We start from the raw sequence: 15649 nt of genomic DNA, 5'->3' as shown, positions 1-15649 counted from the left end.
GGACCGCGAGATCGTGACCTGGCTGAAGTCGGACGCTTAACCGACTGCGCCACCCAGGCGCCCCTGGGGAGTCCCCTTTGTGGCAGCTCATTTCTGAGGTTCACAGACACCCATACTCACTAAGAAATAAACAGACACCACAAGCACAGAATCACACCCAGCCTCACCTGGGAACACAGGTATGGGGCTTATGGACAGATTCACACAGAGACCCACACTGCAGACCCGGCCAGTGACACCCCGAGGAGAACACCCACACCCACACACACACACCCACACACACACCACACACACCACACACGGTAAGACCCAAGGGGCAGCAAATTCACACACATAACTAATATATACACGTACAAAACCCAGACATACATAGACACTCCCATAGGGACACACATGCCCCCAGATATGTACACAATGGAAGGGGCTTTTGAAAAGCCATGGTCACGCGGGGTGTCCTTTGTGAGCTATCAGGGTCGAAGGCAGCTGATTGGTGGAGAGAGAGCATAAACCGTCTGAATTGCCATGGCAATGCTCAAACAGGTGAAGACTTGGATGAAGAGAGATCTTCGTCTGCTCCACCTGCTACTGACAGTCTACTTAACTGGCTACTTGTGGCCTACTCATCTAGTGATTTACTGACCTGCTGAGCTACTAACTTGTCTGAACCCTCCTCCCTCCCTTCTTGTACTTGATCTGATCCGGGTACTCTCCCTGACCCCCTTCTTCTCCTGCCACACCCCCCTCCCCAATCCCATCCCTATTTAAACCCCGCCCCCCCACCTCACCCCCTTTCCCACCCCGTCCCTTCCCCTCCCACCCCCACCACCTCCTCACCCCCATCTGCACCTCCTCTCTGGTGCCCAGGCGCCCCCTGAAAGGACCAGAATATGACGGTTCGGAAGCTATTTTTCTGTATGCTCTTACTCGGGTATCCCGGTTACCCCAACACAAATGTGAGTACACATCCGACATCAGTGACTTCTTCCTTTTGTATTTATTTATCTTTTTCAGACTGTGGTTAAAAAAACAGCTTTTTCATGGAGTCCTTGATGAGAACTCAGTTCTTTTGGAAAACCCATGAACTCAGGGCAAGGTTTCTCCACCAGCATGTAGGGGTTCTGGCCACACCTGTCCACATGAAGTTGTGGATCCTGTCTGGGCCACTTGGTCCAAAAAGAGTAGTGTTGACAGGATGGAGACCTGAGCTTCATAATGTCAAGAAAGAAGGACATGGGAAGATACTAAAAGCCACTGAGATCTTTGTCTTAAATAAGGGGCTCGTATGATGTTTGAATTATACTTCTTTCAAAACATTTTTAAAAATGTCAGAAACTCTACTGAATAAGAGCCATTTAATAGTATTAATAGTATTTTATACTATTAGATGGCTCCTGGAAGGCCTGTCAAGATTCTTCTTCAAGCTTTGTAAGTTTAGAGTCCCTCTTGTACGTAGTTAGTTTTCCTATCAGCACGTTGTTCACATTTGTGAAGTTTGGTAGCCCTGGGAACCGTGGTGTCCGAAGTGTTGGTGTTGGAAAGTGAAATGTCGTTTGTGCTCTGTGCTTCCTGGTTTGCTCGCTTTGGGGAACTTGTGCATCAGCCCTCTCCCTCTGGTCTTAGAGGCTGCCCCCAAGGACTCTGTGTCCAACCAGGTAGCTGACAAGCTCAGCGTACATGAAGTGGCCTCAGCCTGCTTGGACATTTCTAATAAGAAAATCACTAGGAGTGATGTGATCAGGAAGTGAATGCATTCTTGTCCTTTCTTTAGCCAACTATGTGCAGAGTGTTGATTTACCCAAAGCAAAAAGGGTCTCGAATGTCCTTAGGATTGTCCAACTATAAAGAAATACCTGGTTGCCAGTGTGAATGTTTCATTCTATCATTAAAAAGCAAAACCTGTACTCCCAAGAGCCTGAGACAGAGACACAGGGGACACCCATAGAGAAAAGTAGATTTCTTGATATTGGCATGCACCAGATTCTTAGAGAGGGATCTGCAACGTCCCAAGTCAGGAACAACCTAAATTGAGGCAGAATCCTCTCACATGAATACCTCCAGGCACAACAGAATCTATTCTGTCTCTTTTGAGTCTACGAAGGAGGAAATTTCTTGGTTCTGTTTATTGCAATTTCCCCCTTCTACCTAGGCTGCATCTCATAGATCAGTTCAGCTCTCTCTCCCTCCCTCATTTCTGAATTCTTGCACAAACTAACTTGTCTTGCATCTCCTACCTCCACCTGGTCATGACCATTGTCTGTGGGAACCAAGTGTTACTGGCTCCCTTGGATCTAATCTAGTTAACGGTAACTAATCAAATCAGCATACAGATAGCGGGCAGAGGTATCAAGAGTGCCCAGGACTTAGGATGTTTACCATTCATGTCAAGATGGCCTCTGTCTTTTGATCCCCATGATCACTGTGCTGACGGCCCCTGGTCTCTTGCAGACAGTGGCCACTCAAAGACAGTGTACATTTCCCACCAGGACGCAATTTAGTGACCTCAGTTCTGAGAGCTGAAGATACAAATGGTACACATTTTGGAGGCTACTTTCTAGAGAGGTTTATTGGCACAAAATTAAAGTTTGGTATGTGAGTTAGTATGAATTGCATTGTGAGTGTATTTTCTCCTAAAGGACTGGTAAGTCTAGTTTTAGTAAAATGATATGTGTTCTGTTGTTTTGGTGACCATACCCAGGACTTTTGTGTTATTTAGGAAGTAATTTCCATAGTTGTTATTGATTGATTTAGGTGCAACACTATGAAATAGGAACTTGAATTTATTGTATTGGCTATTTGGAGATGTGTGTTCAAGTAACTTAAAACCTCATAGATTTCATCAAAATAGACAAGATCACCTGATTATGCAAATCTTTATTTAATTCAGAAGTCTGACAATTTGGGCTGTGATTCAGATTCAAGGTAAACCTTGAACGTAAAACCTTATGGGGAGCCTGGGTGGTTCAGTCAGTTAAGCATCTGACTCTTGATTTTGGCTCAGGTTTGTGAGTTTGAGCCCAGCATCTGGCTGTGTGCTAACAGCGTGGAGCCTGCTTTGGATTCTCTGTCTCCCTCTCTCTCGTTCCTCCCCCGCTCTCTCTACTTTCAAAAATAAATCAACATTAGAAAAAAGAAAACCTCAGTGTTTTTAGAAACTAAACAATAATGTAGAATTTATTTTTGCTGGAATAATCCCGTATTATTATAAGAGCAGCTGCACATCTCTCAGTTATATCCATATCTGTAAACACCTGTCTCTATAACAGCCTCATTTGAATCTCTAGTACATTTTTATTGTTACTTTCTCCCATCCTTCCGTAAATTTTGGTGTATTTTTGGAAATGTTCCAAAGGATTTTATCTAGGTACTTCATGAATGTACAACAGAAGTCATTTACTTCTTGTCTACTAAAAGGGTAAGGAACAATGAAGCCATCACCACAGTAAGATCGTAAACACAATCATCACTCCTACAGGTTTGCCCCTGCTCCTTTCTTTGTAAGCCTTCCGTCCTCCCTCTCCTTCAGGAGGAGGCCTTTGAGAGGTGTGCTTATAACCTCCTGGAGGCTGGTTGAAGGTTTATAAAAATGATTCTTGGTGACAGATATTATAAATGTCTTTGCTATTCCTCATTATCTCAAATATTATTTCAGCTTGTCCATCTTTTGGCTGACCATTTCCCTCTTGGCTCTCGTGTCTTCGGAACTCTGTGGAAGCTTGCCGTTATTACTGCCACCGTTGCAATTTGTGCATGTCTTATTTACCTCTGGAGAGTTGTCCTTGCTGTGAGTATACTAAAATACCTTACAGGTAGGCTTTTAAGCATAAGTAAGCAGAAGTTTTTTGGTAAGCACAAATTTTTTTACTAGACCATTTGTATGCACTCAGTACTTCAAATTTCCCTTTAAGCACGGCATTCATTGCATCCCACAAATTGTAGTAATTCCAACATTCATTATCATTTAGATGGACATATTTTTAAAATTCTGTGAAATGTCTCTTTGACCCTCTTCTTTTAGAATTTCTCTAGTCTATCTCTATTCTCTATCTTCTATGAGAATATCTCTCATATATTTTGTAGTTTTTCAGTTGTCTCTCTATTATTGATGTCTAGCTTACATATGTGTTCTGAGAACGTATTTTCTATGATTTTGTTGACTTCAAGTTAAGGTGTATTTTATGACCCTGAATATGGTCTGTGTCAGTGAATGTTCTATATGAGCTTGAGAAGAATGTGTATTTTTCTATTGTAGAAAGTGTTCTACAGATGGTCATGGATCTAGGTGATTGGTGATGCAGTTCAGCCCAACTGTGTTCTTATATTTGAATATCTTTATGCTCAGTCTGTCAACGACTGATAGAGGGTGTTGAATTCTTTCAGCTGTAATAATGTATATGTCTACTTCTCCCATCAGTTGTATCAGTTTTTGCCTCATGTATTTTGGCACTCTGTTGTTAATGCATGTACATTAAGGATTATGTTTTCTTGGAGAATTAAGCCTTTATTATTGACCTCAGTATCTCCAATAATTTCCCTTACTTTGTACATGTTTTGAAGGACAATTTAATGGTTCACAGAATTCTAGGTGGATGGGTTCTTTTCTTTTAACAGTATAAACATCTCATTCTTCTTGATTGCATGGTTTCTGAATTCTGAGTATTTTTTGTCCTGGTTCCTCTTGGGTAAGGTGTTATTTCTTCCATCTCCCTGCAACTCCAGCCCCCAACACTACCCCTTAGCTTCTTCCAAAATTCTTTGTTTTCAATTTTCTCTTGATTGAATAGTATATGTCTAGGGATAGTCTTGTGTTTCTTGTGTTTTGTTTTGTTTTGTTTTGGTTTGGTTTGTTTTGGTTTGGTTTGGTTTTTTTGGAGGGGGGTATTTATCCTGCTTGAAATTCTTTGAGTTTCCTGAATCTGTGGTTTATGACTATCATTAATTTTGGAAAATTCTCAGTCATTTTCACTTCAAACGTGTAAGTAGGTATTCCCATTTTGTGTGTGTTACACCTTTTGTCATTGTCACACTGGTCTTGGATTTTCTCTGTTGTATTTTTAATTTCTTTGTGTGCGTTTCTGTTTTGGGTGTTTCTACTTGACATTTCCTTCTGCTTGTTGAGTCTTTCCTCAGCTGTGTTGTGTGTGTTAATAAATCCAACAAAGGCATTCCGTATTTCTGTTATGATGTTTTGGATTTCTAGAAGTCCTTTTGGATCCGAGAGTTATCGTTTCTGTGCTCACATTCACCACCTCTTCTTGCATACTGACTACTTCTTCCATTAGAGTCATTATCCTATTAATCAGAGCGGTTTTACATTCCCAGCCTGATTATCCCACCATCTCTGCCATAGGAAGTGTGATTCTAATGCTTGCATTCTGTGTTCAAAATATGTGGTTTTTCCTTTTAGGGTACCTTGTTAAGTTTTTGGGGAAGCTTGGGGTCCCGTCCGTGTTTAAAAAAACTGAGGTGAAGGCTTTTAGTGTAAAGTTTTGTCTTTCCCTAGGTTTTAGGCTGAGTTTACTCCCCTATGAGACAGGAAGGAGGAAGAGCACTGTAGTTGAGTATTTCCCTTCATCTGTATTGCTTGTCTTCAGAAAAACCCCATTAGGCTTTGGAGAAATAGTTTCTCTGGAGGGCAGGCCTTCTAAGCAAGAACAGAACAGCATGAGTTTATTTATAAGTGGCTGTTTTTCCTCTTTTCCTGCCAATTCAGAAATCTTCCCTTCAAAAAGAAAATATGCATATTAAGTACTTGGAAGGCCATCTCTCTTTCCATTTCCCCTGCTTAGGAAAGGAAACATGTGACATTAAAGGACTATCCATGGTTTCCTGTTTGCCCTCCGTAGATACACTTTCCTATAACAACATTTTTATGACTCACTTTTTGATACCATGATGATATTCCAATATCCTGGCAAGATGTTGGGGCTCGCTTCAGCATCACATCATCATTCAAAACTTTCCAATAGGGATATACGTCCTACAGGTCAAGAAAATGTGTCTTTACCTTTTGTTAAAGTAGAGTCTTGCCTAGATTTTATTGAGCTATAATTCATCGGGGGATGACTTGGGTCTGGGTGTTACTGGGCCACCCAGACCAGGTTCTCCAGTCTCAGTGTCTTAGTAATGAACACCGATCGAAAGGGAAACAAAGCAGGTGGCGTTTATTAGAGATAGGTTGTATACAGCGGAGCCACCGAGAAAGAGGAATATCGCTCCCCAAAAGGGTGGTGTGCCAGGCTTACAAAGGCACTTTTCCAAAGGGTGAGGGGCTGGGAGTGGGGAAGCATCCTTCAGTCCCACAGTCATTATCTTATGGTTGTTACTTTTCAGTGGACACAAGACAATCACAGGATGTCTTTTTCCATGGTTGACGTGCTTTTAGTGCTCCTCGACAATAGAAATCCTAGTGCAGTCAGGCTTTAAATTGTTATTTCTACTTTTGCCCAGACAACCATTACTCCCTAATACCTGTTCTCTCTTTGGTTCACTTTTCCAGAAGTCTCCAGTGTGGAAACTGTTAACCCTTGCCTTAGACCAGTGCCTTTACAGGAATTAAGTTCCTCTTGCTTTTCTTATACCTTCTCAACGGGAGCCCTTTTTGCTTTGTTTTTGAAATGTTAGCCATCATTTCTTTTGGTGCCTGTGCTTTTGCCCTAGCCATGTTCCACTCTCTTTCTCGTCTGATGATGTGTTTTTGGAAGACCCTCTGTTTTTAGTGATCTAGGAAAATCATAGCACCTGACATGTTGTAATTGTTTATTGATTCGGAAAGCAGCCAACCCTGTGTAACATTTCAGAAAGCTTTCTAGAGAATGAAAGAAGCGTGTCTTCATACAAAGGTTTTCCTTTTCTTTCCTTGCCGCTTCGTTCCTCCTTCCCATCCCTTCCCTTTCCTTCTCGCCCCCCTACCGTCCCCCTCCATCTCTCTCTCTCTCTCTCTCTCTCTCTCTCTCTCTCTGTCTCTTTCTTCCTCTCTCCCTTTCTCTCTCTCTCTCTTTCTTTTTTTCTTTTTTTGGCATTTCAAATGATCCTGGGTTCTGGACTTCAGTGTGGATGTTGGGTTTGACTACAAGAAAAAAAAATCAGACAAATATTTTATTTACCTATTTTTAAAACTGTCCGCATTATGCACTGACAGAATTGAATATTTTGATATTTATTTAATATAATGTAAATCTATCTTTTGGTCAAAATAAGCTCTGAATCTTTATGCTTTTGTCAGAAATGGTTTATAAAGAATCATGAACTAAATATGAAATTCTACTTTTTTATTATATTAATGTTATGAATTCATTATGCTGAACAAAATGATCATTGTAATTTCATTGGATGACATTTCAGTATTTTATCAGGAAGAATAAGTTTTTACTATTACTATGTTTTGACCTCAAACTTAATTTTGTTTCTTCCTCTCTCAGACAGAGCCTCCAGTATATCCAGGTAAGATTTTAGGTTTGAGTAGTCTTTGTAATGTTTTTTCATTACTCGTGTTTGGTGTGGGTTTTCATTTTTTAACTAGGGATAAATATGGTGACTTCTGATGTCTAATTGACTTGTTAACTCTTGAAAATCTTTCTCTTCCCTGTTAGAGGCTAAGTGACAATGTGGAGGGATTGGCCTCTCTTAAGACAAGAGACCAGGGGAGGAAAACATCACAGGAGGAAGGAGAACAGAATGAGTGTGATTTTGCATAGAAATGATTAGGACAGAAGTGATGATATGAGCCTGAGGTGTGGAGTGAGTACTTTGCCATGACCTGGCTTTGGGTGAAATGTGAAGATGAGAAAACCCTCTTTGAGTCTGTCCAGAAGCCTAAGCTTAGAGAAGAAGCCAGGTATTGCCAGGCAGGGTGTGTGTCACAGGAGAGGGTTAAACCAAGGTTTTGAGTCTGAGGTGGAGGGAGCCATTCATGCCAGGGGAAAAGTGAACTTGATGCAAATGGGGAGCAATCTATTCTGCACGGACCCCATGGACTGTGGTGATTCTGTGGTGCTGTCTGTTGAGAGGCAAGGTGGCTACCTGACACTTAACAAGCCCTCAAAGACTGGTTGGTGTTCATCACTGTAAATGCAGCGGTGGCGGTGATGAGAAGAGTGACCTCAGGGCAGGAGAGCTCTCACATTGGGCCAATGTGAGAGGAGTTTGCACTTTGTGTCTGTTAGAGGAGTCGGTGTTCTAGAGCTTACACATATAGGAATGTCAGTGAAATGAGGTTTCTTGGGTTTAAAATGCTGCTGAAACTTGCTTTCTTCAGGCACAATGAGAAAGCTAAAAAGTTAGTTCCACCCATGTGTCAGATCATGTGTCTGTGCTGCTAACACAGTGGGATTATTCGATGTCACTGGTTTGGTAACAACCTTAAAAATGGGTTTATCCCCTTTTAGTTAATTTACAGCAAAAAACTGCAAAGATCAACACGTTGGAGAAAGAAAACACAGAGCTGGCTGAAGCAATAGCCACGTGGGAACAGAAGGTAGCATTGCCCTTTCAAATACTTCTTGTGACTTCATTTTGATTAGTTTTACCTCTTGTAGTTCATCCTACTGACCTATTTCATGTGTTCTATAAATACTTCCAATTCAAGACAAGCTTCACAAATGTAATAAAAAACTACCTTTTTATTTGTGAAAGGAGTCACACATCAGACATAGGCTTATCTACCACGATGCTATTTTTGAATTCTGATTCCTTTTTCATATGTTTTGTATATACATCAATGAATTAAAGATACATCTTCAAGAAGCTAAGAGAGAAAGTAACATTCTCTCTGCTGAAGCTCTGAAGTTGAAAGTAGGAATCCTTTCTTTGCCTGGATTGCGTTCTAAAAACACAAGGAAAATTAAGGAATTGTTATGACTCATTCAACATGTTCTGTTGAAGGAGAACATCAGAAAAGTTGAGCACTTCAATAAAATTTTAAATGACACCCTTCAAAGTGCACATGTTACCTTGCAATCAGAAAGAGAGAGAGAGAGGGATGTTAAGAATCAGGAAGTGCTAAGACTTGGCTGCTTTTACTGTCATTTGACTTTGGAGGCTTTCTGTTCATTGGGTGAGGTGAGCATAGCATATTCGCTTGCTGTTTACCATAGTAGAGAGTGGGCCTCTGGGAGACAAACCTCCATCTGCACAGCTGGCATGTCACTAGGACCACCATGAGGAGATTGCTATTTCAAGGACTAGGAAGTATCTTTTATTTTCACAACTAGGTCATTACCACATCATTCAGACCTGCCCTCCAAGATATGGAGAAAATCCCCCAAGAGAGTTGAGAGATGAAGGGCAATAGCAAATTGTATACTGCCTTCTTCTCTTAATGCTCAACAATGTTCAGTGTGCATAGAGGAATATTCTCCTAAGAAAGCCATCTGTGAGCCCTTTGACTGGAACTATTTTCCATGTTCTTTGCCTTCTCCTTGTTGTATTTATGCCCCAGGATCTTTCTTTGTTGCCATGCACAGTCCTGTTGCACTCACATTGTTGTGCGATCATTATTTCTTGAATGTATTTTCTCATATCTGTCCTAAAGTCAGAAGATGCAAACGGTCAATTGGAGGAACTGAGAGCCTGGAGGTCCAATAAACGTGCACTGGAAGGTATGTTGTCTGTTGGGGAGAAATCCCCATATGGTGGCAATGACTTTGCATTGGGAAGGGAAAGAATGCCTTCCTGCCTTCACACTAGTTGCCCTTTTCCTGTCACCCCAAAACCAAGTCTCAGGTCATATGCACATGCACAAAATAACCATTTTTTTTACAGCAAGGATAAAGGCCGTGGAAGACCTTCGTAATGCTGTGAGTTCTATTAAAGCAATCAAGGAAGAAACAGCCAAAAGGCTGAAGGAGAGCAGAGACGTCCTTGATGAATCCTATGAAGAAAGAAAAATGGCTACAGCAAAGTAAGACGTTCATGTGATAATGGTCCTGAGTGCTGTTGTATGAATGAATGTGGTGGCCGCTATAGATAAATATATTTCTTCTAGAATTGGATCCAGAGTATTTTTGCCAAATGCATTCAGGAGAATTGTGCCTGCCCTTCCTACCTTGCTTCCTATAACCTGCATTTTCCTTTCTGTCCTTAGTGCTTGTCACACATTCTTGTGTCACGTACTTGGGGTAGAAGAGGGAAGATACTGGCATTAAGCACACTGATAACAGGATCCCCTCTGGATCCATTTACATTGGCCTATAGGTTTCAATCCCATCCCATTGTCTTATCAGCCGGGAATTAGGTGATCTTTGTTCAGCACCAGACTTGGGTCAAAAATATTTAGGGAAAACATTGACTTATCTTGCTGCAGAAACCATGGGAGTTTCTTTCTAGACTGTGGGTTGGGATGGCATCAGTACTGCATCTCTTCATCCAGTCTGCAAGTGAGACTCGTATGAAGTGTGTCTTCATGGGTTCATTAGAAATTTGGTGCACCAGGTGCATGTTTCTTCTTTGGTCCAGTATTTCCTTTTGTTCTCAGGAGGAGGGCCTTTAGAGCCCGTCATTCACATTGAAAAGGAAATGCTTCCTTGTCTTCCCTGGAGGCTCAGCTTCTGTTAGTCCTTTCCACACCCGGGTGGAGCCTGCTCTGTCTCACTGGCATGTTGTTTTTGTTAATTTGTAAGCTCTTTGTGGGAGCAGGTAGAGCACCCTGACCACCTTTCTATCTTCACCCCCTTACAACAGAGCATCTACATTACAGCCACCCCAGAAAACATTTGCTGAAGGACTACCTGAGAGGCCAGAAGGAAATGCATGTACCTTTCTCTGTCTAGTGCTTTTGTGTCCACTACTAACAGTCTTTCAGTTTTGCATGTGATTCTTGAGTACATCCGGTGCCAAGTTGAAACCCTTTACAGCAACACCATGGACAAAATAGTCTGAGGGCAACACAGCAAACCAGCCTTTCTAAGCATTTCCCTTTGCTGCCTTCACTGTCAATGAACTGAGTCTTGTTAAAGTAGACTGACTCCATGAAGTTGATAGTTTTCCATCGAAATCTGTTTCCTGAAGATAACAGCCTGACTGTGGGACAGCTCACACCATGTTATATTTCAGCATATATTGCCACTCTAAGATTGGCCTTTCCCTCCACCGGGATCTTTGAAAGAGTGGGCAGGGGTTGCACTCCTGAACCTTAGTGGTGTATGGGAGTGATTTGCAATGCTGGTGAAGCCATATCCTGGAAGGCTGTCTTTCATACTCAGGTGTCTGTGTCAGGGTACAACTTCTGGACTGAGATTCAGTGCGCTGCCCCATGGAGGTGTAAGGCAATGATGATCCCCTGCCTCATCCTAATGGGTACAGTTGGTCAGGCACAGGTTTTCACACTGACCTGACATAGGCCTTCTCCATCTCAAACAAAAGACCAACTCTGGGAAGGCACAAGGTGCAATGTTATTTGATGACTTGACGATGAAGGAGTAGAAGCAGAGAACTAGAAAGGCGGCTCTGATTGTAGGCGACTTGGCAGCAGACGGAGGTTGAATTTTCTTTAACATGAAATGGGGTCTTCATTTCTCTGACTGTGTTGTCAGTCTGTGCATCGTTGGGGGAGGGGATAGGGATATTTGAATCTAGGCTTTAAGAGAGCTGAGAAGGAAAAAGGCAGAATTTCTGGACCTTGCCTACTGGACTATGTATATATCTTTCCCATCTTAGGAATCTGGATATGACAAACTGTGAACTAGTGGCAATGAAGAATCAGATGGCAACTGCAGAGGAAAATCTGAAAATAGCTACAAGGGACATACGCAAGTGCAAGTGAGTTCAGATAGTAATTAGCAGCGGCTCATGAAACCCCTGTTCGTTTCTTAGTTCTAACCTTTGTACAATGGGTAGACTCCATGAATATAGTAATACAAACACAAATTCAGAGGACATATCCGTAGAGAATTAACAGATAGGAAAAGATAAGTATTAGAAAGAACAAAACAATTAAGCTACTAAACATTTCTGGGTCTCCAGCATTGACCTGCCCATGTAGAAACTTCATCCATGCCAACGTTCCTGAGGGGTGGTGTCAGTTGTCATAATCTATAGGAAAGCAGTGTGTCATAGGATGAAATCATATCCATCAACAAGGTAGTACCACCTGATGGTCCTGGTCTTTGCAACCCTAGGAAACCTGGTGAGTACACAAGTGAAAGGAGAATAGAACTTTATGTTGGCTTTATGATGAAAGTCACTTGTCACATGATGAATTAGGGCAAGATTGCAACTGGAAAAGAATTCTATGACCTCTGAACCCTACGGGCATGGAATAATGAGTAAGGAGAGGATGGAACAATAGCTTTGGTTCTGCACATTTAGAATTGTGTGAAAAGTGTTTCATGTGAAAGGATAAATTGTATTGGGGGAAGATATGAGGATGACGGGAACATGAGCAGATTATTTATAATCCTACCTAATATTAGGCCTTATTTGACGAAAACAATTGTATCTCACAGACAGCAAATTGAACAAACACGAGAACAGCTGCAGAAGGCAGAACTCACCTTCACACACCAGGTAACGTGAGTTCTGCCTGACATAGTGAACCCTTAGTACCTCATGTGGTTGAGTGTAGTGGCCCTTGGAATTCCTAAACACAGACTTTTCATTGTTGCTTTTTCAGTTCGCAGTTTATAAGCGTAATGCTGAGGACAACCGGGTAAGTGTTTTCTTTTTTCCTCCTCTCTCTCTTTGGTGCACAGTCTGGCACGACTGAAGGTGGATATATTTTTCTCCCCTAGATCAAGACTCGGATCTGTGAGAGGAAAATGGCGGAGCAGAGCCGAGAGGTCGCCCGCTTGACACACAGGTGTGGGAGCATGTCATGAGTTTTTATGGGTGTTTTGAGGGATGACAGCGGTGCTGTTTAGTGTCTAGTCAGAGGACGTGGCGTTGCAACTCTGATAGAAGTCCATTCTTTTTCTGTATCCAAGACTGCATGAGATGGAAGGAAAGAGGCTGCTTGAGGGATACAGGAGGCAGAGACCAATGCCTGGAAGTCCAGAGATGCAGAACCCTGCGAGGAGAGGTAAAAGGCATGTGGTGATGTGCAGCGGCCTAATTTCTGCGGCAAAGCCTTTTCCTGTGGGTGATCATCGTGTGTCCTGGACAGAACAGCAAACACTAAGGACAGCAGGTGGTCTGAAGGGGTGACAGAAGGGTGTTCTCCTCTGGTACTACAGGCAGTGAGGCACTTGTCCCTGTGACTGGTGGAGCTCATGCCCCTCCTCTGGCTGTGACCCTCCCACCTCCTCTAGCATCCCCCTGTCTGAAGAGCTTGGAAAGGATGACAGGACAGGGGCCTCATCCTTCTTCCCACCCGGACTCAATGTGAAGACTTTAGTTTATTTGAGGAGAAGGTCATTTATTATTTCTAATGTTCCTTTATTTTTATTGTTGTGAACTGTAGACCTACATTCCTGAATCCAAGCTCCAAATAGCTTCGTCCTCTGATGTTATCAGTGCAACTCTGCGGCTTCACTGCTAAACACCCATAGTTTTCCTTTACTCATTAATATAACATCAGTCAAGTTCAGTTCCATTCAGAAATAGTTACATAATACCGGCTCCCATGTGGAAGGCAGCTTATAGATAAGCTGAAAGACTGAACAATTTGCCTGGAGTCAGAAGAAACACACCCATGCTCTTCTGTGGAGGGTTTTTTGATGTTATCCACCAACTGATGCTCTCATTTTAATTTTTATCTGAAATGAGATGCTGAGTTTACCCCTCATGTGTATTGAGAAATGGCTGTTTTGGTGACGATTTCCTGATTTCTCTTTGAGCTGCCCTGTTGAAAGTTATTTGACTAATTATGAAGAACATGAGCCAGGTCGCTATGGTTTCTTCATTAAGATATGATGGGATGGATCTCCCCCTTATCACTGGGGTCAATTGAGGCTTGAGGGTTACTCTCTGCCTCTCCTCCTGGTCCTGAGTGTGGACAAGAGTTTAACACGTCACAAAATGTGGTGTTTGTGTGAATTCTTCACAGTCTACTAAAATCAGAGGAAACCTCTATCCCTTTCAGAGCCTTTAGCCGAAGCTGGTGTCACTCCCATGAGTCACAACTACAAGCAGTCTACCAACAATGCCGAGAAGGACAAGGTAAATGCTGGGGCCATTTTCAGTTGTAGGTCTGTCAGGAAACCCTCATTTGTGGAACAGCATGCTCTGCGGCCTTATGCCTGTTTTGTGTGTTGTGTGATATGTCTGCCTGTTTATATTTTCCAAATGCACAGCCTTAACCCAAGAGTCTACAGGCTGCTTTCTTTTCAGCCTGTCATCTTTTTTCTGGTCAGTTTAGTAGCCAAAGGAACTTAGAAGTTGACCACCCTATGGCTTTTCCCTTGTGTTCAAAATAACAACAACAGGATGATACACCGCACTCTATAGCAAAGTCTCTAAGCTTGTTGACTCCTAACACACTACCTCTCTGTGGGATCAGTGTTGTTGTTATTTTCCTCTTTCTGGTCTCACTATTGATTGTGAAGACTGTCTGTTAGCTCTAAATGTGAAAAGACTTCCCTCCATCTTTATATTGTGTGCCTTGTACAATTTATGATGGTTTTAGACAAAGTCATAGTCATAACTCACCACCTTCACGTCTTCATGGGTAAATGAACTGTTTGGAATCCTTTTAAGCAGTATCTTAGGTAAAAGTATTCTGAACACAAGGTCCTTCAGTTTTATTCATATGAGCAGGTTCTCTTGTGTCTCCAGTCAGTGTGAGAGCTGATACCATCGCTCATGACACATCCCTGGAAATGTATCCCAAAGTCAAAACACATTTGCATTAATTCTGTTTCATGAATGTCTGCCTCTTTTTTCCCATAGGATGTATTACTCTGTGTCTTGTAGTGTACACAAAATCAGAATTCCTTATGAATTCAGGTGAACACTTGGGGGCCTAGTACTCATTGATGTGTAATATGTTCCTCACAGCAAACATTTCCTCAGGTCCCCTACAAGACTCCAGGCATCCCCAACTCCCGAGTGGTTTCTTGGCCTTTGACAGCACTTGCAGAAAGTAGGAAGACCTCTTTCTCAGCGAGGGAAGCAGAGGGGGCCAAGTGTGGGGCCGGCAGGCAGAACTTGTCCCCAAGAGTAGCTGTGATTTCATGTGCAGGGAATGAACTGTGTATTTGCAGTCCATTTTTCTGTGTTCGGTATAAGCCAAAAACAGAGCTTTTGCCGTCACTGTAGTGGAGGGATGCAAAGTGATCCTGGACTTGGATGTCTTCCTGTCTGGAATATGCTGCTTCATTAGTTTGGAATTACTTATTTAATCCTGTAAGATGGGATCATTTTGTTCTAAATTCTCAGACCTGGGCAGGGACATGTGGTGACAGTAGTTTAACCGCCTGCGTTTAGTTGCCTAAGCTGTAGGTGGTACCCAGTGGCAGGGACAGAGTTTTCAGGTACTGATGCTACTCTCTTGGATCCTGGTGGCAGAGTAGGGAGCAGGTGCTGACCCATACTTCTATGGGTTTCATCTGCATTGGGGATTGGTTCTCTTGTGTGGCATCTGCACATAGCTGTCACTTCTGTTCTACAGGGCAGTGTGGACCCGTGGCGACCTCCTCCATCAACTGGAAGATTCTGCCCACCCCACTATAGAGGCCACCCTTTGATCTGGGCACATCCACCTCCTGTACCAGGTTCG

The 15649-nt window shown here is 42.5% G+C and overlaps 1 protein-coding gene across 2 annotated transcripts; it reads left to right on the top strand.

Annotated features, from left to right (window-relative positions):
* Positions 1 to 385: 385 nt before the first annotated feature.
* Positions 386 to 12583, top strand: LOC128310952 (transport and Golgi organization protein 1 homolog). Of its 2 annotated transcripts, XM_053219090.1 has the most exons (9): positions 386 to 953; positions 3650 to 3781; positions 7419 to 7440; positions 8385 to 8473; positions 8728 to 8790; positions 9530 to 9596; positions 9760 to 9898; positions 11653 to 11754; positions 12441 to 12583. In XM_053219090.1, exons 1-9 carry the CDS (start codon positions 888 to 890, stop codon positions 12508 to 12510), a joined length of 750 nt encoding a protein of 249 aa, XP_053075065.1. In that variant the 5' UTR covers positions 386 to 887; the 3' UTR covers positions 12511 to 12583. The 2 variants fall into 2 exon arrangements, with proteins under 2 accessions (XP_053075065.1, XP_053075066.1); XM_053219091.1 differs by lacking the exon at positions 8728 to 8790 and having other exon boundaries at positions 396 to 953.
* The last annotated feature ends 3066 nt before the right edge of the window (positions 12584 to 15649 follow it).

The sequence above is a fragment of the Acinonyx jubatus genome, chromosome A2 (assembly GCF_027475565.1).
Source record: "Acinonyx jubatus isolate Ajub_Pintada_27869175 chromosome A2, VMU_Ajub_asm_v1.0, whole genome shotgun sequence".
In the NCBI taxonomy this organism is placed as follows: Eukaryota; Metazoa; Chordata; class Mammalia; order Carnivora; family Felidae; genus Acinonyx; species Acinonyx jubatus.
The sequence above is the reverse complement of the archived record's forward strand: the minus strand, read 5'-3'. Positions and strand labels throughout refer to the sequence as shown.

Excerpts from the sequence above, each read along its gene's own strand:
- LOC128310952 (XM_053219090.1), top strand. The coding sequence starts at position 888 with ATGACGGTTCGGAAGCTATTTTTCTGTATGCTCTTACTCGGGTATCCC. Across the intron at positions 954-3,649 it reads CCGGTTACCCCAACACAAAT|CTTGTCCATCTTTTGGCTGA; the intron begins GTGAGTACACAT and ends ATATTATTTCAG. Across the intron at positions 3,782-7,418 it reads TCTGGAGAGTTGTCCTTGCT|ACAGAGCCTCCAGTATATCC; the intron begins GTGAGTATACTA and ends TTCCTCTCTCAG.